This window comes from Athene noctua, chromosome 15 (assembly GCF_965140245.1).
Source record: "Athene noctua chromosome 15, bAthNoc1.hap1.1, whole genome shotgun sequence".
Lineage (NCBI taxonomy): Eukaryota > Metazoa > Chordata > Aves > Strigiformes > Strigidae > Athene > Athene noctua.
The window spans coordinates 14651668-14675548 of NC_134051.1; the positions used below are offsets into that span (position 1 = coordinate 14651668).

Below are 23881 nucleotides of genomic sequence, written 5' to 3' on the forward strand. Positions count from 1 at the left end.
ACTATAATTTTGCATGTGTTCTACAATACAAAAGGCTTTCCACTGCATTTGTTACTTCCAAATGTAAACCAAACCAAAGAGGTGTATCAGTCCAAAGGATATTTGAAGGCAAAGACCATAAAAATCTTTGATAGCTCTACTTTGTGCAAAGTAACAGCAAGTAACCTCAATAAATACTGCGTGAAGAAACTAGCATTACTCTACCTACAGGTTCAGGTACTTGGAGGGTCATGGAATGAAACACAAAACTCTCAACCAAGTCCAGTTCGGGCTTCTCTTTGCTGCAGCACATGTGCTGGTACTATAAAAGTTTAGTTCCTCCTATGGCAAAACTACTGACTTGGTTGAAATACTGTTATCAGAGTCATGGACCCTGTTGGCTGAGAGCATTTTGCAGGAGCCAGTTGAAATCAAATCTTACTACTGAAGTAAATTCAGAAACACTTACCTATTTGTACTTGTTCTGGCTGGCTCAATGATACAAACGCCGATGTATCATCAATCCACGAAACCTGAATGTTACCTAGAAAAAGCAAAAGAAATTATGATGACTATTTTTATCTTGGGCTCAGTCACAGATTTTATCTGATGTGCCATGACAGAAAAGATAGTCAACTAAGAGTAACTTCACCTGAGAATGCTTTTGTCCACTGTAAAGGTGCGTAGTGCCTACACAGTTGTACATGAGCCTGGAACTGTTCAGAAAGCAGTGACTGTTAGGGCTGCATATGCATCCTGTATAGTATACCCTCAGACCCACTTGAGTAAGGGCCAAAAGGAAAGGGACACGTGTAATACCTTTTTCACTCCCAGAGTATTCTTCTGTTTCTTCATAGAGTTTGTTTTGTTTGTTTTTTAATAAATCTTGTAACAAATTAAATAATCTTAGAGGTTTTTCTAGTCTTCCCATCATGTATTCTATGTAATTCTACAACAAAAATTGAAGCATTTTTTCCTGGGAAATTTTAGCTCTGTACTAAAATAAAGAACAGCTCTTTGTGTTTTAAAACCTACCCATCCTTCAGAACCACATCATTTCCTACAGACACAGCATGGACAAGCTCCAGTTATCACTCACTGTTTCTCTACCAGCACAAGACACTCAAGACATGTAATTCCAGTAGAGCTGGGGTGGAGAGATTGATTGCACAAGTGGAGAACTCCAGTTATTGCGACCCTCTAAATTTTCAAATTCTGGTTTGTTTGGATCCCACTACACACCACTTCCTAGATGTGCAATGACAGCTCAATTTGAGTAAACATGAGGACAAATGTGTAAAATCGTGGACCTCATTTGGAAGCTGTCACAACGGAACAGTGACTGGAAATAAGTCCCCCCATTCATCAAGCAGTTAGCGCGCTTTCTATGTGAATGGCTTAAAATGTCACATTAGCACTAAAAGAGCTCATAATCAAGCAAAAGCAGATTCCCATTCCAGACAGAAGGTCTTATTGTAGTCTGAAATCCATTTACATCTCCTGTCCTCATCTAAGTACTCTACTGTTAGTACAATTCAGATACTGAAAATAGGTGCAATTTTTTTCAGGTAGACTAGGAAATCAAGTTATATATAACACTACACCACCATTTAACCTTCAGACATTACAAGGTTAAAAACATGATTAAAAATGCCTTAAAATATTTTATTTTCAGATGTTTAATCTATTTAAATCTAATTTATCCTACAGATTACAAGATTATAAAAGTCTCTTCTGAAACTCAGCCAGATAATAAACAGATTTTCTAATTATCAAAAATAAAAGCCTAGTTAGATTTAGTTTGCATGCTATACATTTGAGTAGCCACCTATTTAGGACTAAGTTATAATCATTTTGATCACTGCCAAAACCATAATCAATTCAGTATGGTTTCTGACATTTCCCTATACTAAAGGGCAAAGGTTGCTATTAAGAAGAGACTACACTGAGAAATCAAATGTTTTAATTTCTTTAATCACTTTGTACGGCAAATAAATTCAATTTCTAGTAATTCAGTCTTTGAAGAACACAGATCTTTGCTGTGTATGGGTAAGGGTCTTTACCTGGTTTTGGCAGGACACTTAAGATTTCACAGCACAGGAAAAGCCCAAGCTGATTTATGACTGCAACTCAAAACTGTAGTGCATTTGGTAGGACCCTGACACCGAGCTCCCTTTAAATATTAGAAACCACTGCACGATTTAACATTGTTCCAAGTGCATTGACAAGATAATGTTCTGAATTTCTTTATGTATCAAGTCCTCTTTTTCTGCATTAGTAACTGCAAAATTTTCTGAACAATTATTTGAAACATCTGAGAAAATACTCTCCTGTAATTCTACAACACGGAAGTTCTGTCCAGATTCTGTGCCCTTACTATATATGTAGTTAATTAATTCCATAACTACCCTGAACAGACCAAAATAAAGATCAGAAAGAAAAATTCTCCTGAACATCTTGCAAGTGTGCCTTTAGCAAAAAATATCAAAGAGGATCAGTGACGGACTAAAATCTCCTGAAGGAGTTCCACCACTAGTCAAATGGACTTTGGTGCCCATATTTTCACGAAGTCCCAATTAAAAATAAATAAAGTCCATCCTACTGATCAGACATCATTTCAGTATCAGATACTTATTCATTGCTGCAGAAAGGCTGCTGCTCTCTAAATGACTTTGATATTTTAGATAATTAAGCATTTTGACACCTGCCAACACACACTGCCTTTATACTGAGATTCACACATTTTAAATATACAATTTTAAGAACAAATCAAACATTAAATAGTGGACACTGAGCTGCGATCCGAAGAGAACTGCAGCAAATGCTCTTATGCAATTCTCCATGCTTAAAAGATACTTTTTAGACGATGTCACATTTCATTTTTATTAAGAAATGAGAATTTAAGAGAGAGGCAAGAATAAAGTAGATTATTCAGCAATATTGCTAAGCACTCAGTAAATATTGTGCATTTCAAAAGTATGGTGAAAGGGCAATAAAGATATGAAAAGCAAATGCATCTGCTTTTGAAGTACAATATTTAGCAGTCAACACCGCCGCATGCCAGCATACTGCAAGGCTAATCCAAATAAACCATATACAGCAGTGTAACAGAATACCAGCTCTAGAGAAATAAAACAGCAGATTTCTCTCTCTACACTTCCAGAGTAGATCAAATGTCTTCAGTACTTTGAAGAACACCCTTGTTAGCCTCTATGACCCCTTGTCTGTTTGCTACTACATGCAATGTCAGTGTCCCTTGGTAAAAAAAGTAAAAAATTATCAAGTGAAATGAAGCATCTTCACCCAAATAGGAGTAGATGAAAATCTGATCTGTTGCTTCTGAAATGAAGGCACAAAGTAACTTTTTTTATACAAATAAATTTGAAAGTTCTCTCTATATAAAACACAAACATTCAAACACCATTAAAATCTACATCATAAAATTATACTAACGGATTATGTCATTCAAACATATTTTCCTTTTTATATCACAATGACCAAAGGTATGGAAAGGCTTCCATAGAAAACACTAAGTAAACTAGGATTCAGCATTCATGAGAAATTTCTAAGATGCCTACACACATCTATGGAGGAGATGCGAGAACAGAAAGACATACGGAGGGGATTCAGTATTTCACTATAAAACAGCTAAGGGACATATAATATATACAGAAGTTTTAAAACCAAAACAATTCTTCACATAATGCTTGACTGCAGTTAGGGAAATGCTGCTAAGTGCTGTGGATGACAAGAATATATATGGGATAACGGATGTTTTAAACTGACTTACAGAAAGCTGTGAAAGGCTCAAACTAAAAGCTGCAAGTGTGACCTCTAGCTCATGAGTCCCTAAGTTATAGATTGCTAGAAGGCAGGGAAGCGGTTTTACTTTGGCTCTGTTCTTATACATTTCCTACACAACTGCTAGTGACAATTAAACACACAGGATGGGTATTAGGACTATAGAGACTTCCATTTAACTGAAAAAGCTTATTAATATATTCCATTTTCTTAAATTTAAGAAAAATAAAATTAACCACATCGACACCACGATAGAATTACTAACAGTTTCTGGACACTGACTGCATCAGACAATAGAAATAGTTGGAGCTTTTATTCTATGAGCAAGGGTTGAAGCACATATTAAAGACAAACAACATTTTCCTGGTGAATAATTAATTGAGAAGGGTTAACAGAGCTTCCACCTTTCTCGCAGGAAGACAGGGTACAAAGAAAGCAAGAACAGCTGAAGGAAACATTGACAGAAGAAAGGTCAGAAACGGATAGAGAAAAATAGGACTAAAATTTTTAATACCCTACAAAACCACATCAATAAAAACGAAACAAAAAAACCCCACACCATAAAAAGTGCCCACACCCAAAACACCCCCACAAACCAAAAAAACAACAGTCAGAGCTCATTTATATGAGCATGAACTCAGAAGAATACTTTATATATTGTGTACTAGAAGTTTTCCTTAAACTAGATTGTTCACCTTTGAAAAGGACATTTTTCTGGGTCCACTTTTTTTTTTTTAAGAAAAGTTTAACAGTGAGTTTGCAGTACAGTGGTTAACAGGAACAGATGTCATAGTTTGTAAGTGAGTCTCACAAATGTATTTAAAAGTCACTTAAAACTCACCTATATAGTAGCTTGGACTACTAGAGTAAGATTTAAACACACAAAGGACTGGTTACATTTTAAAAGTAATTTATGCATCTTCAAGATGAGTATGACTCCCATCAAATACGTCAACATTCACCTCCCTCTTAAAGATGACTCCATGTTCTCACAAAATACAATGCAGAGGTTTGACTCCACTCACTTGGAAAATTTTCAAGTAGCAGTTTTTATAATACTTTGATAGTATGTGTTTTAATTAAAGCCCAAAGACATTAATCTAAATAGAAGCGAAGGCTATATACAAAAGCTGTATTCCAACAAATACTATTTCAATACCTTCGTATTTTACATCAGCATGACCAAATAATCTAAACAAATTTAAGAATTTAAAGAAAGTAAGCGTTCTAAGAGACTCCATAGTACAGAAAGTACTTGTACAGTGAAACTACATTCACCCATGAGACTATAAAAACATCTTGCAGGAACAGGTGTCCACTTGGTATGCATGCAGTACTGAAAGACTTCAGAATCACAAACACCCCTTCTAAAGTAGCAAAAGTAAAACAGTTCCAAGTCTGACACTGCAGTCCCTTCAGCTGTTTCACTGCTTTCATTAGAAGCTTCATGGAAGATTACAACTCTGCTTCTACTCATACTAAGCTAAAACAACTTCAAAATACTTTTTCTATAAAGTGAGATTAATGCTGCTGTTCAATTTAACAACTGATTTTTAATCCAGTTAAAAGTTTAAATTAAAACCACTTTTGTTTAACTGGTCTAATAGATTCATGCCTGTTACTGCCATATTTTTTTGGCTTTTGACAAATCACTTAAACTCACATTGCGCCACTCTGTGTCCAACTACAACTGAAAAAGCATGAGTGCTCCTAGAATTTTGGAAGGAATAATATGCAGTTTGTTTTGAGATATCATGGCAATAAGACCTAAAACAAAATACAGATTAAGTACTACCCAAATACCAGGAGTTTTTAAATCCAGGTATGAAGACATTCAGGTCTGAAATCTGGAGAAGTGAGAGAAATGGGAATTTCAAAATTTAATAGTATTTTGCAACGTGAAAGTATGACCCCTGGTGGTAGTGACCTGTGCTTGTGTTTCACACCAAGACCAAAAGGGAGGAGTTGATAAAATATGTAAAATGATATGGCTGAATTTTAAAAAGCCTATAGAAACAATGTCCAAACTGTGTTGTTTCTTACCCCTGTAATAGGAGCTCTAGAAGAATCTCAGTAACTTTCTACTTACTCACATTCTAGAGTTCCCAATCAGGAATATTAAATCATAACCAGCACTATATTGGCATCATGCTGCAATACAGATCAAAAAGTCAGAAGGAATTAAGTGAATTTTATACAGGTCCAGAGACTCTGCACAGACTACCAAGTCAAAATTCCAGGTGAAGAGAAGAACAGTAACATTCTGGACACTAGCACAGTGCCAACACTGAGTACACTGAGTACACTTCCATCTTTTTACTGGTGATTAAACATCCTTATGGATACCACAGCAATTATTTCAATTAAGGTTAGGGGGAAGTTTGTCCTGAACTTGTTTGCCACCCTACAAACCCTAACTTAAGTCATTGAGCATGGTACATTAAACAACTGCAGTACACTGATCAAGTACTAACTAAACAGACATCTCTTCATTTGCTTGTCTCCAAAAGGGGAAATGTCCATTTCATAACAGAGAGCCAACTAGTCACTTATCTGCTTAAAACCATGTGGAAAAATATGCCCAGTTTTACAGCAATTATACTCCAATGGAAAAAACTGGTACTGGGACTTTAAGTAAGACTGGGGTCAGGAAAAGGGGAAATTATAGTGCCAAGCAGAAAATTTTTAGGAATAGGGAAATTACAAATTCAGTCATACATGCTCTGCTTAGAGCTGCCAAGACTAACATAATGTAAAGCAAAGATTATTTTTTTTCTAAGTGATCTCCCTCAATAAACACTTTCGTAAATAGCTTCCTTTTTTTTATTTAAAAAAAAAGCAATTTCCCATTAAAATCCTGATTGAAAAATTTGAGGAAGACAAGATGCATAAATGTCTTTTATATGTAACATTTAATAAGTTACTTCTAATAACACAGTGTAAGTACTGCAAGCAAGTATTCCTGGAAAATCCTGCAAAAAATTATTTTCATAAAAATGAAATTTTTGTTTTACATTAAATGTTTTGAGAAATGGAAGGAGTTATGTCTTCAGAAAAAAACCAAAAAATTAAAGCCCCATAAAAATAAGTTGACATTTTTTGCAAGCCCCAAAAGATCTCTTTTGAAGCATTATCTTATCTAGCAATAAAAAATTAGAAGCCAATCTGCAATAAAAATCTTAGAAACAACATCTAACACAGGGCTGTATGGAAGATCGTTTTTGTTCTGATTTAGGAACACACAGTATAACTAATATTTTCTGCTGTAAGAGTTAGGTATCAGGAGATCACTGTCAGTTAATTAGTATCTCCATATGCTTACATCATATACTAATACTTAGTAAAGGAACAACAGGACTACTACTCTCCAGTTATTAAATAGCTTTTTTGTTGTTTCTTCTGACTTGGATGGTGTTCACAATCTCGAAATCAAATTGGTTCTTTCCTAGCTTGCATGCTTACCTAGACTCACATAAATTAGCATGTGGCTTTAGGCAGAGTGCAGGGTGAACCTTATTCCTAAAATCTTGATCCTCCTTCCACACTAATCCCCATTCCTTTTCCCCACCTTATATAAACTCTTACCTCCTCCCAGGAGGGGCTGTAAATAAAAGGACCAAAGGTCCATGGTATTCATCAAGCACCACACAAAAAGATTTCTGAAGAGCAGTTCATCAAGGCAAACACTTTCAACACAGCATTACAAAGAAAGTCCACAGGACATCACTCAAAAATTACAGAAAGCGATTCAACATTACTTATGCTAGGAGTAAATATACACCCACAGATTAAAAATAACAAACAAAACCAGAGGTACTTGCTGTGAGAAAGGGTGAGGGGGGGAGTATAAGGAAGGATAGACTGTATCACTCACCAAAGGCACTGAAAAGCTGGTAAAGGTCGCTAGTCTTCCACTCTTTAGGAAAAGTAACATGAAGAACATGATCTCGTTTTGGCTGCACTGCAAAACAAAAAAGCATCTGTTAAAACAAGAGTCACTAATAGTATCTTTAGAATATCCTAAAAATGTTATCCAATATGGTCATTTGGCCCTTCTTTCTTTTTTTTTTTTTTTTTAAATAAGACAGCAGGACAACATCTATGAAGTTACACCAGGCACCAACGAAAACCTGCCTGTAATTATGCATGAAATCACATGCTAAATGAAATAGCAATACTAAATCCTATGAGCTCATCTGTGTAAGAAATTGAAACAGCATTACACGCAGTGGGAAATGCCCACAAATCCAGTCTTTCACATCCTTTGTGCCAAGTTCAGGAAGAAAAAAAGAAAAAGAAAAAAAAAAAAAATCAACTGCCTCTTCATGCTCCAGCTTTAAAAAATTCTTAGCAGTCATTCAATGTTGCCATTTTTCTGTCAACAAAAAACTCACCGTGAAACAATGTTCAATTCAGTTTTTAATATAACATTAGGTACAAGTTAGAATATAAACACTGACAGACTTTTTTGTTTATTAAAAACTACACCAAGAAAAAAAATAGCATATGAAAACCAACACCTAAAGAAGCAGCGCAAAAGTAGGTTTTGGTGTACACTGAAAGTTATCTGGAGCTTTGTGAATCTGAGAGAATCCAAAGTCAAACTGCTAAACAGGGTAAGAGTACACCACAAATTAAGATTATACATTGGCCTCACTTTTACACACTTGCCCCTACTTGCCCCTACACATCTGGTTTTGGTCCTCGTCAGAGGCAGGCTACTGAACGAGGCGGACCTTTGACAACACCCAGTAAAGATCATTTGTACAAGAAATCACCACAATGGACATCCAACTGAAGTTCCTTTCACTAGACCCTTGAGCTTTTAGAACCCATGAACTCCTATCATATTTTAAGAAGCAGCAAGTGGAATGCTATGTTTTAAGGTGCAAAGGTATTTCAGTATTTTCCGTTCCCCTATGAAACTATTTACAAATCATTAATTGAGCCTCTCCACATCTATCTGCAGAGATCTATGTTTTTATGCATGACACATTGCTAGGTCTCCCCTTGTCATTTTACATTTGATGTTAGACAGAGGCTGAACCACTGGAGTGTTACCTTTAACAAACTGGAGCAGTAAATGATAAAGTGTAACTCAAGGATTAACTACACAGCTTTATATGATCCGATTTTAACCTGACCACATGGAAACCCACCCAGGGAGAGCTTCTTTTTTGGGTATAGAGATACAAGGACTGACTTTCATCTTAGTGAATCACCTCCTAAATTCTTTTGTGATACAAACTTTTCTAGTTTCTGATCTCCCTAGCTTTTAGCATTAAAATAGGAGAGGCTTTCAAGGCGGATGTCATCCATGGAGCACATGTGGCCAAATTCAGACCATCAACCACTTGTTATTGCTACATCAGACTTTCATGTGGACTTGACCCCATTACACAAGGACAAACCTGCAAAGTTTTTTTGCTACATTTCCTTAAGAGTGCAGTTTTACACTGTTTTCTGATGAAAGCCTTGTGCGCTGTTAATTTCATAAATACAGATAAGCACTGGCAGTTACTACAGCTTAGTTATAACTAGTAATTACAGTAAGTGCTAGTGTCCTCAGCCTGGTATGTGTCTACAGTAGAAAGTGTGTATGTTTCTAGGTGTAACTCCATTCCACAAGTAAAGCTTTATTTTTGCCTGAACTTGAGAACTGTAGCTTTGAACAGCTACAGTGCTTTCAACAGCTACAGTGTTTCCTTAATAGATAGGATTTTTTTTTTTTTTAATCAGCTTTGGTTTTAAAGCCTTCCCACCTCTACCCAAAGGGTTAACGGAATTTTAATCCCCAAATAAATCTTCAACATCTCACATAAACTCAAGAAAACAACGGTTAGAGGCCTCAAACTCAAGCTCCTAACCAAAACATGTCATGAAAATAGGACAGAGATTTCCAAATGCATCTACCTTTGAAGGAAAAGCTTGCAGCATGAACTCAATTATGATATTAAAATACAAAAAAAAAAAAAAATTCTTCATGAAAGCACTGTTATGCACGTACCAACAGTAAAAATAATACAGTTGTAACTCAGCATCTCATAGCTGAAATGCTTCATGAAGTCAGGGGAAAATAAGTTTCATAAGTTTTGTTTTGAGTAACTACTTGCTTTGCTCCACGTAAGTAAAGAACCTAGTTTCTCAGTTGGAAAAAACTGGAAGACCAGAACATGACCCTTTCATAAATTGTAAGATGGTGTCTAATTAGTTGGTCAGCACAACCCAGGCAGTTTAGAAAAGGGTAAATTTTTCATTTATCTGATCATATCAGCTGAAATTAAATTGATACTGGACACAGGTATGCAGGAATATAGCCTTTTCCAGATGAAACAGCATTAACTGAAGAGGTTATAGCTGCCAGCCTCCAGCCACTTGTGATTTGCAGATTCTAAGTGCTTTAATCTGTTTCACTCAAAACAAGCTGGGTTTGCATGGGTTTATCAGAAACTCCGTGCTAACAAATTACAGGTTTGCATGAGTACTTGAGTATCAGATTGGATAGATACACAAGTAGGTAAAGAAAGCAATATCCCTTCATGAGCACAGGTGAAGTCTTGTACCTTAAATCTGCTACTTCATAAACCAGAAAGGACACAACATTTTTTAAGCACCAGAACTCAATTTTTTTGGCACTATACAAGCCAAACACCAAAACCCCACAAGTTATCTTAACCAGCCAACAAAGATTAACTCATTGCAGTATAGCCTATGCAACAGCTAGCAATTCAAAGGTTTAAGTATACTCAACCCAGTAGTGAAGCAGTATAACTGTGACAGCTCCAGGTTCAGATGTTACCACAGACTTTTTCTATTGATTAGAGAGCAAAAACTACTCCTAACCCACACTCCAGTATCTGTTTATTCTTTAAATCACTTTGAACCTTCTGTTAAACATCTGTACCTTCTACCTACTCAAGTGTGAAATATTTGCTTCGTGTTCTGCTTTGCAGTCATTTCGTGCAACTTCACTATTTTCAAAGGAGTTTTTAATACACAGTAAGAAAAGATGATGATGAAAGTCACTTTCAACACTATTCAATACTATTTGACCTAGCATACGTTACCAAACTGCATTATTTCTGGAAAAATTGTAATCTATAATACTACAGGACAAAAACTGACAAACACAATAAAGCTTACAACAGTCACCTGGTTTGCTACACCTCACTCCGCCCCCCCCCCCAAACAGAGTTCTCTACCACAGAAGTGTGGCCTTATTCTTTGCATAACTTGACTTCTCTGCAAAAAATGCCCCCTACAGACAACAAACATCCAGATAGCTTCCCTAACCTACAGTAGTATTTGAAACTCCAAATAGAAGTAAGTGTTTCTAAAGCAGCCTGCCAAACATGCCACCCTACACGTACTTTCTGTTTTGAAGCTTAGAAAGTCATCCTGGTTCAGATTCTGCTGTAACATCTGCATCAGTTTGTTCTACAGGAGTGGCTTTCAGATAAAAGAGACAGACTTTCAGAGGCAGACTCTTTTTTGGCAACTCTTCTTGGCAAAGTATCAGAACAATCCTGTAAGTTGGCTAGCAAGTGGAAGTAGCATCTTTACAGCTTAGTAGCTTTGGCATTCTCTCAATGACCCAAAGTATTTATCCATTCTTCCACTCAATATCAAACAGTTGGGGAAAAGAGTATGCAACATAATTAGATAACCATTCCAAAAGATCTGCAGAGCCAAACCTCAGTTATTATGCCTAACTGCATTGAAAAATTAAATATATGCCTTTACAGCATATATTTTCCTCTCCAGGAGTTACATCTTTCTAGAGCTGCATTCTGCTACTAGTAAACCAGCATCTAATAAAGGGTCATCCTCCAGTCTGAGCTTTCTGATGCATGGAGTGGAAAATGTCTTCACATCAATATTGCTTCCAGATGGGTATCATCTTTAAGACATTCATGTACCTGACTTCACAGTATAAAATTAAGCTTTCATCTAGTTGAGGATGAGACTGACCTCCAGGGCTTCATATTTTCATAAATCAAGACATCAGTGGTAACATATGAAGTTTTCTTCCTCATAGTGTAACATCCCATAACAGTAAGGCCCTTTAGATTAGTAAAATCTGTTCTCATTTAAATCTATTAGCAACTTATTACAGCCCCAGGTCTGTAACCTGAAATAACTAGAAATGTAAAAATATTTCAAGTAATATTTTTCCATTTATATAATCATAATCTCATGTGACAAAAGAAGAATTCTGTTGTTTTGATGGGAGTAAAGGTACTGCTACATGCAAATTGTGAAGGAAAGCAGCCAGATTTTCAGAACCATTTCCTATTCACTAGTTTGCATCCTGTATTTACTGCTAGAGTGAGGGGAGGAGGGGAAAGTGTTAAGACCACACTTTAAATGTTGTATGCCATATAAGAATAGTGACCCAAAAAACCCATAAAGCTGTTGGCTTCAAACTGTTAACATTTAGTTATGATAGTTTAATCTGATCTAGTCAATCCCATTTATAATGCAGATTCTCTAGTCAAAGTTGAAAAATTTAAGGTTTTACTATTTCATTCCAAAAAAAGGGAACATTTCGATCATTTGATAAGCAGCTAATAACCTAAACACAGCTGATGTCCCATGTTTTAGATATACAATAATTAATCTTTACACTTCCTCCTCCAGGAAATTTGTCAGAATAGTAGTAAGCTTGGAATGAAATAAGCTACTTACAGTCTGGTCCTTCCAAATTGAGATATGGTATGTCCATTACTCTCATAAGAAATAGCCTGAAGCAAAATGGAAAAGCACCATTAGCAAATTTCTGCCTAAAGACCTTTTAATAAGCTTTCCTTTTTATAGTTTTTTAGATGTTGCTTCTGAAGAAACAGAACTAATCATCCCAACCATATCTTAAGTGATATTAAGACAAACAGACCCTCTAAGTCCAATCCATTATCTAACAATCCAGATTCAAAAAGTTACTTGGCATCATGCTAGTAATTTTACTTACTGAACAAAACAAGAACAAAGAAGCCCCAAACTGTTACTGCTGAAAACAATTAAAACAAGCAGGGAAACAAACATTTAGAAAGTAGCAGCTCTGCACAGCAAGAGCCACTTACACGGTGGATAGTGCAAAAGCTGTCATTCTAAATACACACATACGTTCCCATTTTCTGAGCACTGCATCATGCTTTAGGCAGAATGCATCTTAAATCCCTAAAAATGCAAAAGCCATCATGACACTTCAGTGGAGATAACCAGGACAAGTCATTTGCCCTTTAACATGTAACTGAAGAGTTTCTCAAAACATTCAAGAAATGCCTTCAATAAAAGCTCATATTCATCTGTGAAAACTATTTCTCTCCAAAATAAGAAGCCTAAAATCCTGTCATGGGTATAGATTCCACATTGCTGTTACAAAACATTTGCTGTGTATTGTGTTCACTGGAGAGCTAAAATAGTTTTTCTACTGTAACTTCAAAAAGCTTCTAAAATACTTATCAGACAACAGTTACGGTATTCAGCTAAGCAAAAACTGATATAAACAGCTGATAAAAATATTTTAAGGGTGCAAACGGATCTGTAAATCCCTAGAGATTCTTTGTATCATACCACACTCACTATTAATCTTTAAGAGTTTGAATGTTATGTCCTTATGGTTACTTGCATCACTGAAACGTCTACAGGAATGAGGTTGATAACTTGTCTTTAAATACTGAGAAGAAAGAAAATAAAACTACTGGGGAGAAAATATACTATATGACAGGTTCACATGTGAGCCAAAGGGTCTTTCGAGAACTGGCACTACTTAGAATACACACCATCCCATCTAATTTCTCTTCCTGAATCTCGGGGAAGATACAGTAAAATGTGCACTGTGTCCCCCTAAGCACTGCAGAACCTAGAAGGAATTTTATCAATAAAAATTAAAAACATCGGTATCAATTAACTTTAGAAATTTTAACAATCCCAGCATAGCACTGAACAATGAAGATACTTTACTAAGGAGCCAGAGTTTCTTATTATGTTTAGCCTTAGGTGTCATACTCCTATAGCCTTGGCTTCACTACAGCTATCTGTATAAACAGGACTGGAGTGGCATCTTGAGAAGAAGCCACAGAGCTTCAGAACACAGCTTCCACAAGGAAACAGAGAAAAACATCCTTACCCTGACATCTCCTAGAGATCTGGGGTAATACTGAGCTATTGCTCAAAAAAGAAACAAAACCAAAACAAGTCATCCACCCAGAAAACCACAGACAGGAGACATGGTGATTAAACCATAAGAATAACTCTATGAGATGAAACAGCAGGTGAATACAAAGAGGGACCATGGGACACATCTTCCAAGGAGGAACAGAAGGGAAGTGACTCCATTCCATCCCTGCTGGAAATCATCAGGCAGGATCATACCGCATCAGAGCACCTAGCTGGGCAAAAAAGAACTTGCAGGTCTGTGATCCATGCTCTGCTAGAGTCAGACACGGAGTCAACAGACTTCAGATTGTTGAAAGATGCTCGGTTACATTTATTACTTATGATTTGTGCTCATGTCTTCATGTGAAACATCATCAGTGTCACTGTTAGTAGGAGCCACAGCCTTCTTCAGACTCCAGAGCAGGGGATAAGCATAGCCTAAATATGCAGTATGTCAGCTAGTCAGTAAAAGCAGTTTAGTCTTCACTGGATGAAGGATGTCCATCACCCATGCAGGATAGCAAAATTTTGAAAAAAAGAAAAACAAACCAAAAAACGACAGGTTTGGTTTAAGTTGAGCTATCTAAAGAAAAAGCTTTTACAGAATTCTTGGAACGAGCTACTTTAAAAAGTAAAAATAAAAAGTTTATTGTAAAAATAACTAGTTTATTTTCCTAGCTAGCAGTTCTCATGAAAATAAAGAAAGTTTACTAAAAATACAACAAAAACTTCTGGGGAGAATACTAGTTAAGATGCCCTCCCCCAGGTCTTATCATGTTGAGGAAAGCAATACAGTGGCCAATAGCAGGAACAGACATGCCAAAAACACACATATACCTGAGATTAATTAAGGTCAGGTTTTTATCCTCTGAAACAAATCCTACATTTATTGTTTGGTCAAAGAACTGTGTCTCTAAACAGCACATACATGCCCAAACACACACACTCCCTAAAGAGACAGTATAAATACTGATTTTAATATTAAGTGCACTTAAAGTACACTACAGCAGCAACTGCATCTTGTTAGCACTAGTATCACATGGATTATAAACACTGAGCTGCAGCATAATCCATAATTAAGTATCCATAGTTATGGTTATAAGATTCCTCACCTATCTGTGGAAAATTGAAATAAGGTTGTTCTGTATGACAACGTGAAGCCTACTTTATATGAAATTAGCTAGATTCCTGAAGCTGTAGCTATGACACTGCTTTTCACTACATTACTTCACAATTATTTAAAAGCTATACTGACCAAGCTAAAAAAAATGCTATTTCCTACACTGCTTAAAGAATACAGCCAGAGGACAGAGGTCTATTTCTCCATATACAATAACATCCTAGGAACTCAGGTATTTTGAAGCAGCCACTTGGAAGACAGTTGTTTCTGTGGCAAGTCAAGGAAAACAAGGAGAGCAAAGACTATGATCATGCCACTTCACAGCAAGTGAAGCACTCTCAAGCAGTCAACATTCTTCCTCTGCACTGGGCTAGGATGAAAGCTTTCACAGCTGTGTAGAGAAACTGATCCAGCTGAAAAAAGAAAAGGCATCTCTTTAAACCCAGATGAGTTTACCAGTCAAGCTCAGTCACTAGTACAGCCACATGTGACTGAAAGCACAAGGACAGCAATTGTTTACTCCTACAATGTGATTGAAAAGTTACTGGTCAAACTGCAGAAAAGCACAGCAATGTTATTTTGAAATAATATTGCAAAGAAAATTAAAATAATATAGAAAAGCAGAGGGAGAAATTAACTGATCTGCAATACATGCCAGAGAAGCTAACTCCCTGGAGAGACATTTTCCACAAATACAGCACAAAACCAAGCTATTTGCACAAAATTTTGGTTTCTGGTAACCCTCTGTATGAAAAAAATCTTTTGACGATAATTTATATTTCTACAGACTATCATGTTATTCAGCTCAACAAACATGGTGTTTTCATTTCTCTACACCTCTTTCACCCCCTGCCTCCAGCTACATCAAAAAACCCAAACCCCAACATTCAAACAACCCAAAGAGATCTAAAATAAAGTTGTCATTAAAAGACTGGGAGGGGTTGGGGGGGCGAAGAAATGCATGGAAGAGGAGAAGAGATGTTGCTCTAAACAAAACAGGTCAAAAAGTTTCCAATCAACTCCAAAGTATATAACACAATATAGCATCCAAATTAAACACATAAGAGCTTAGATATTATAATATAGTAAGTCCTATCATCTCAACTCGTAAGTGTTCATCAGGGATTACTCACAGCAGGTTGTTCACGTGAACATGACTTTCCAAAGATGTTGTATAAACAGTGAAGCATAAAGATTACAGAAATGCATCTCTGGAATTCTTGGCTTATTGAGCTGTTTATCATATAACTTACTACATTATGCCTAAAAGAGCCAAACAACCCTAAGGCAAAGTTTGTTTTTAATCAGTTCCACTCTTACAAGAAGTTGAAAGTACAGATTTTACCTATGTTCATCATGAACCTATATGAACATTAACCTATATGCTGGCCACCATTCTTGAATGACAAGCCAGGAAGTTCTGTAACTTTGCTGACATAATGAAAGAAGTCAAAGTAACTACTGAAAAAAAGTACTACTTTCCTCTGAAGGCTATTTTGTAAATTTCAAAGCTTGGTTTTTCAATTTTAAATTTACTCCCACTGTTCACACTGCTGACAAGTCTATTCAAACAGAAAACATTTCCAAAATCTTATCAAGCACATCAATCATGTAAAAGTTCAATCTTGAAACTGTATTTAAATATTAACACCTAGGATTCAGGTATCTTGAAATCAAGACTTTATAAGCAACCCAAAGAATCATAAAGTGGTCTGCTTTAAAGAATACTTTCAAGGTTATCTTGATAATAGTTCAAACTGAGAACATTGCTTCTAAATAATTGACTTATAATAAACTACTCTGTTCTGCTTCTTTCAGGAAAAACTTTTGTGATAGATAGTATAACTTTCATTTGTTTAGCTTACTGTTTGCATGTTGTAGTTTGTGTTTTGCTTGAAGAACATGACTACAGCACAAAGGAAAAGGTTTCCTTGTTCTGACTGCTGCCCACAGGATCAGGTAGAACTTCTGGAGGAAGGAGGAAGATAGTTTTTTTTCTCCCCGGGAGGAAGAGAGGATGCTCAGCTAGGGAAAGCTTCTAGACCACAAACTAGAGAAAACTAGGTGTAGCAGGAAGCTAGCTGGCAGCCCAGAGCATACCTGCAAAAAAAGCCCCAGAAGCAACATACTCACTAGGGACCTTAAGATAACTGTGTGAATTGCACAAGCTCTGGATGCTCTTTACAGGTGCTGAACAGACCAAGTGCTGGAAACAGAGATCTGGTCTGCAATGACATACCAAACAGAGCAAGAGACTTGTTCATTTAAATAATCTAACAGCTCTGATTTCTGACACGTACTTAAGTATTTTTTCTTTTTAAAAAAAATAATTAAATAAATGGAGTTGTCTTATTCTGGTTTTTTGTTTTGCATTACGGTACAAAACCTAGCTTTAAAAATACAAGCCTTGACCTGCTCACTACAAGGAAAAGGTGAGACAGTCTCATCTCCAAGCTCTGACTGAGGTGAGGTCACAGGTGTTAGTTAGAATATGGCAAAGCTTCTAAGATCACATGGCATGTCTTCCAAGTTCCCATGATTTAAAATAATACACACCTTATCTGAAACAAGAAGCTACAAGTTGTGAATAACGACAGAATGGATAAACTTTTCTTGTAAACAGCAATTTTTAGTTCTTGCTTAAAAAAACCCCAACATTCTTCTCCCTACAATTTTTTGTAAACTTTCCCTTTTGTTACAGTTCAGCAGTGTTATCTCCGAAGCCAGAACAGAGACAGCAGGCTTCCTCTCAAAACGCTGTGAAATGTCACTGTTAGAGGAATATCGTTAAGTACACAACTTAACTTGAAAAGCTAATTTAATGTATTATTGTGACAGTTTTAGAAGTTTGTTTGTACTTGTTGCAGTTATGCATCCCTAGAAAGAACTGAAAGCATTTTGCTTGATGACTGAAAAAATAGCCCCCACAACTGGCATCTACTAGTTGGCATGTGTGTGTGCTGGTGTTTCTGAAAACAACCCTGTGATAAATCCTATCTTAAAATGAAATTATGCTGATCAGTTGTATCATCACCTTCACATACAAATCAAGTGGTCACTGCAGGTCCACGTTCAATCTAAGGAACATCCAATTTATAACATCTGCTAGAATATTACTGCCTCACATGTCTGAGTGTCAAGAGAATCAGCTAACTGCTGTCAATATAGTATTTTGGTTTCCAGATCACTGAAAGCTGAAAGCCATTGATCACAATTATTTCCTCATTTGTGTGAGCCATCTGAAGCTAAAATAATTAATTTTGCCAACTCCTATATGATAGGGTTTGAAAGGATGGCATTTCTCCTGAATTTAAACAAACAGACTAAAGCACTAGCAGCTTTTTCATTTCAACTCCTTTCCCTTTATGACAGGTTATACCATCTTTAGAAACTTTATAAGGTAAAATCTACAGATTAATTATGCAAAGAATCAAATCTGTGCATAAAGACTTCTAGATTTCTCAAGTCTTTCTTCAATTTGTTCAAGTAATCATCATGAAGATCCAATTCAAAGCAAAATACTGATCATACCATCATCCCATAAAGTACTAATCACACATGGTTTTTATGCCTTCTTAAAAATGGGTTACCTGTTAATGTTAATAGCTTTGTCTAATTTGGATTAATCTTACAGTAGGGATATTTTGTCTTTTCTAGACTGTTTAGCGTACTCAGTTTTAACTATCACCATTTTCTGACAGTGTCTTACAGCATAAAGGACACCTGACCAGTTTTCCTTCAGTTCCACTACTCCCAAAGATTACTCCAGAAATAATTTTCTAAATTGTAAACATATTCTCAACGCTGGCATGGACAAGGCCATCAAAGCAGTCCAGGTACTCTTCGAAGTATCCTTTTACAGGTTAGAGAAAGTAAACCATTCTCTTGGGAGGAAGGTATTTACTCTTGGGAAGGAAAGGTATTTACTTTAAAAATTATGGCCTCTCTGCAGCATTACTAGCATGAATCAGAAAGCCAGTCAAAACTGAAGTGTAAAGAAAAATGCAGTTAGCCATTGATTCTGAGGCTAGTGTTTTATTTCCATGTTTCAGCAGGCAGTTTAATGCAGCAGCTACTTACTTGTTAAAAAAAGGTTCAATAAGTTTTGATCTAGCAGACACGTGATTTTTCGGAGGACTGAGGAATGAACCTGATGAATGAAGAAGAAATTCAGTATGTAAAAAAGCAGCTACAGACAGCACTAAGGAGAAGATTTGAAAAAAAGACTACTTAGTTACCTAGGAAATTAGCCATGGAGATGAAGCACAGTCCAGTAATGTAAGCATCATATCCTGCTTCATGAAGTTGTTCAGAAGCTGTATCATAACTTGGAAACCCTTCTGCACTTTCTGAGGAGAAAAAAGTAATTTGTAAAGACGATGTCACAGACATTAAAGGCAGCCTTGTATGCTTGCCAACACACTTATTTTGTTGGAGTATAACGTCATTTGGGTAAGATTTTCAGAATTTTCAGAATTTCTCCTAGAACAGAAACTCCTTTCTCTTAAAAAGCTATTAATCCACAGACCTACTCTGCCAAAATGGAGTATTAATTCTAATACAATGACAGCAGGATTCCCCATACAGCATCTTTTTTCCCTGTCTTGCATTTAAAAGAACACTCAGGCTAATTGAAAACTCTACTATTAACCTGTTTGCTAACCATCCAATTGACCTATGGTCAGACTTTTCAAGGTATATAAATGGTGAAGATGGAACTAAGTGATGAAAGGATGTCTTTATTATTATTTACAATCATGCTTGGGGTTTACGTGAAGACCGTGAGAAGTATCTGAAAGTGGAAACCTTAATAGGCACTTCTCTGAAGTGTCCAAAAGTGCCCAAGTCTCAGAAACAGAGAAATATGTGCATATCACACTTTTTTCTTTATAAATTAAATTTTTCCCACTTCCAACATCAAAGTTATTTCACCTCTGTAGCTAGTTTCTCAACCTGTAGAAAGCTGGCTCATTTTCCTCTAGAAGTCATACTGAGAATAGGACTGGAAGAACTGTTATTAACTGTTTAAATTAACTGTTTAAAAAGCCAGAATCGTGACTCTTACATTAAGGTACAGACTGAAAAGTGAACTCTATAATTCCATTTAATTTATTGCATTCAACTTAGCAAATGAAGATAAAACAATGATGAAATATACCCAGGATTTAAAGCAGTGATAAAGAAATACTAGCATAACTTAAACAATGGAAATATGTAAGCATACTTGTTATATTTTGTAAAAAGAAACCTGAATCCAAATTTTTATATCTGAAACTAGAGTAGCAAAACATCAGGCCTTTTTTCAGATAAGCCCTTGTAATATTTATTTTAAAAATAAAGTTGAGATTCAGACAATGTTAAGCTATACTGGCTGAGTTGAAAAGGACATTTCTTAGCACTTAATATTATTTTTTTTTAATAGATACATATCCAAAAGAAAACATAATGAACAATTAACAAAAGGCTTCTAGTATTTTTAAACATGCTTTGCTTTGGATGTTCTCAACCACATGAATCATCTCTGACTGAATATTAACACTTCTGATTCAATTAACCATTATGATCCTATTATGCTCCAAAAAAAAATATTGGTAAAGTTATTATTTTATATTACATCAGCAAAAAATAGTACCTGACAGCTGCCAAATTATGTTACATCCTGAGAAGCTACAGAGGATAAAACACTAAGAAGTCTGCATGCAATTACTGTGCACTTCATAAGCGCAGCACTACTTAGATCTAGGCACCAATAGCGCCCGCCCGTTGTCCAAGATTGTAGATTATCCATCTTATTATCTCCCCTGTTACTACAGCTTAAGTGCATCTGCTCTGCACATTCAGCAATACAAAAAGTATCACTCGTCTTGTTTTTGATTAAGCATTGAGATTTCCTTCCAGCATACTCTACTGTTCAGTATCCCTTTTCTAAATCAGCAGCTTAAGAAAAATTCCAGAGCCTTGAGATAAGCTTGCCCTTTGCTTAGATAGCCTTTAGTTCACCTCAAAGCAAAGAAAGTTCTAAAGGAACTTTAATTTCTAGAACACACATGACTAATCACTACTGTGTAAGTCTTCTTGATTATGTTTGTCCAAGTGTTTGTTAGAGTGCTCCAGTTTTGATGCAAAGGACAACAATAACCAAACAAAACAGTTCTAAAACAATTTCGAGTTACTCACCAAAAATCAATCTAAAAAACAAAGATGGTGATGAAACTGCTGTTCACTGAATACATCCATTCTTCTCTTATCTGAAATGAAGTGGAAGGATTTTTGCTCACTTCCACTAATAGTTCTAAATACAACTGCACTATACTATATGCACTATTTGTTTAAAGTCCCTTTTATCAAAACACTAAGTATTAACAGGGAAATTTACATTTCACACCAAGAAAAAAAGTAATCTAAACACTCTCCTTTCTCTGAAAGGGGAAAACATTTCAGAAGTAAGACCATTTTGATATATATTTACCAACTTTAGGAGGGCTGAATGGAACCTCTTTTAAACGCTTTTCCAGTTCTGCAAGGGACGTATTATTAATGATCTCCTGCAAGAAAAGACACCATTAACTCCTAGAGCCTAGCAAATTTTCCCTGGAAACTGAAATCAAATAGGATAAACTAAGTATTTACTGCTGCCATCTTCTGTTCTCTAAGGATATATACATAGCTTCATTTCACACTAATACACCAGAGAAGTCTGTCAAGACAAGTTTTAAAAAGTAAACTTGTCTCACCTGCAACATGAGTCACAAGCATTTATTAATACTTTTCAGAATTCTTGATGATGAATTATGCCAAACTAATATTCCTATTTGAATCTGGTTCCATGCATGGTACACGTGGCAGGGGAAAAGGCAGCACAAAGAGCAAGGCAAAAGTATCCTAAGACTGATCATAATGGTTGAAGATATTCAATGTGAGTATTGAAGTGTGTTTGCTGACTGGACATTCTTGTGAAGTTTTGTAAATCTAAATACTGCTGATTTAAAGTAATAAAAGGAAAGAAGCCTGACAATTCAGAAAGCTGCTTCTACACTTCAGCCTAGCTGAGTTGCATTACTGAATCTATATATGCACACTTAAAATGTACACGCTCACAATGTGCATATATAAAACTCAAAAGATACACAGATTATTAATTTCTTCAAACCAAAATTCTTGAAGTTCTTATCAAATGACAAATCAGTACGATGGAAAAAAAATGCAGAATCAACAGCAAGGAAATAAAAAAAGCCTCAGACAAAGTTTCTTGAAGTTGTCTGAAATCTGAGGACCAAATTTCCTTTGGTTGTAAATCAAGACAGTTATCAAGTCTGTTATCTGAAAAGTTATCAAGACCTCAGTACAACGAACAAGCTCAAATGATGCATTATATTGGTATACCAAGGCACTCTTGGTAATAATAGCCTAAAACCCAAGCATCTTCTGTAAAACTTACAAGTATCAACAGAACTGTACCAAACATGAAACTTCTTCACGATGTTCAGCACTATTAGTTTTCAGAGTACAATACAGCAGTATGCAAGAAAAACCTGAATATATCTACTAAGTACATTTTAATGAGATTTTTCTGTTATGCAATGCTCTGAAGTCAGAGAGGTATGCAGAAAGATAGATGCTGCTTCATCAGCATGGTTTTTTAATTAATTCATTCCAAAGGCACACAAGAGAGTATGATCACTTAACTCAATACTTCTTTGGAAGAATAAAAAACCTCATGTTGCAAGAGGTTTTAAGAGACACCTGTAATTTTTTTCCTCCTGCTGACTACACACTGAACAGCAGGTCACAACAGAAGCTAATGATGATGTTCAAGCATCTTTTTCTAAACAAAATTAAGTCAGCATTCAGAATATTCTAAAGCTTTGAGTATACAAGCAGCCTCCAGGTCCTATTTGTTCATGAATAACACTTTTTTACTCTGGAGGAAAGATGCAGTCTTGTGCTAATTTACAAGACAAAAAATCTGCTATTCACATTTTAAGTCACATATATGGTACCTATTTTGGAATTCAAAGCTAAGTTACCTTAAAACTGCAAACACAAAAGTCACTTGTACAAAAGTAAAAATTTATATTCTAAAAGTTTAAGTCTAGATAAAGGATGAAGAAAAATAATCCTTTTACCAAAAAAAGGAACATCACAGAAAACAGTTAAGACATTTTTCCTCTAAGAAAAAAAATATCATTTGTTTCAATATGCACTTAATACAAACTTGTATCTTCAAATCATTCTATAATTATATTAACTTACCTTAAAAGGTTGTGTACTTGCCATCAGTTTAGTATCCAATAGCCTAGAAACAAAGTAAGAATTAAAGTTGCAATGGAAGAATGTCCATTTTGCCAAATCCTCAAAAATGTTTTGGTGTATTAGCTGGGAAACAACAGTTTCACCCTACTAAAAAATTATTCTCAGATCCTAGAGTAGCCAAAATATTCCTTGGCTTTGTTCAGCATGAAAAAAGACAGCAACTAAGCAACAGCAAGGGATGTAAACAATAAGTAGCAAATAAATCTTGTTCCAAATGTAGTGCAGATTTGAAAGACCAAACATCATGCCAAAAAAAAGGGGGTAGCAAAGCTGCATCTCTTGCCAAGTAGAACAATAGCACTGTTGTTCTGAAAAAGAGATGCTACAGAATACTTTCAAAAGCTGTATTTATCTAACTTGTTCCAAATTTTATTTCCAGTAACAGCTAGGTTATGAGGCTAAGACAAACAGTAACAGCTTGCTAAAGCAATACTAAAACAGTTGAAAGTTTGAACTAAGCACTTACCGGGGAAAGACACATGATGTTACTTCCTTGAACTCGCTCAGGTC

At 35.8% G+C, this 23881-nt stretch overlaps 1 protein-coding gene across 5 annotated transcripts in view; it reads right to left on the reverse strand.

Annotated features, from left to right (window-relative positions):
• PARN (poly(A)-specific ribonuclease) overlaps positions 1–23881 on the reverse strand; it is a 63051-nt gene that overhangs the window by 25873 nt on the left and 13297 nt on the right. For 3 of the 5 annotated variants that reach the window (XM_074918887.1, XM_074918885.1, XM_074918883.1), the window contains 8 exons: positions 23838–23881; positions 23312–23354; positions 21528–21603; positions 19297–19407; positions 19139–19208; positions 12469–12524; positions 7655–7741; positions 449–523 (listed from right to left, as the gene is read on the reverse strand). In XM_074918887.1, the coding sequence (XP_074774988.1) occupies positions 449–523; positions 7655–7741; positions 12469–12524; positions 19139–19208; positions 19297–19407; positions 21528–21603; positions 23312–23354; positions 23838–23881 (562 nt within the window). The remainder of the gene's footprint in view (positions 1–448; positions 524–7654; positions 7742–12468; positions 12525–19138; positions 19209–19296; positions 19408–21527; positions 21604–23311; positions 23355–23837) is intronic. The other 2 variants (XM_074918888.1, XM_074918886.1) reach the window with 1 other exon arrangement.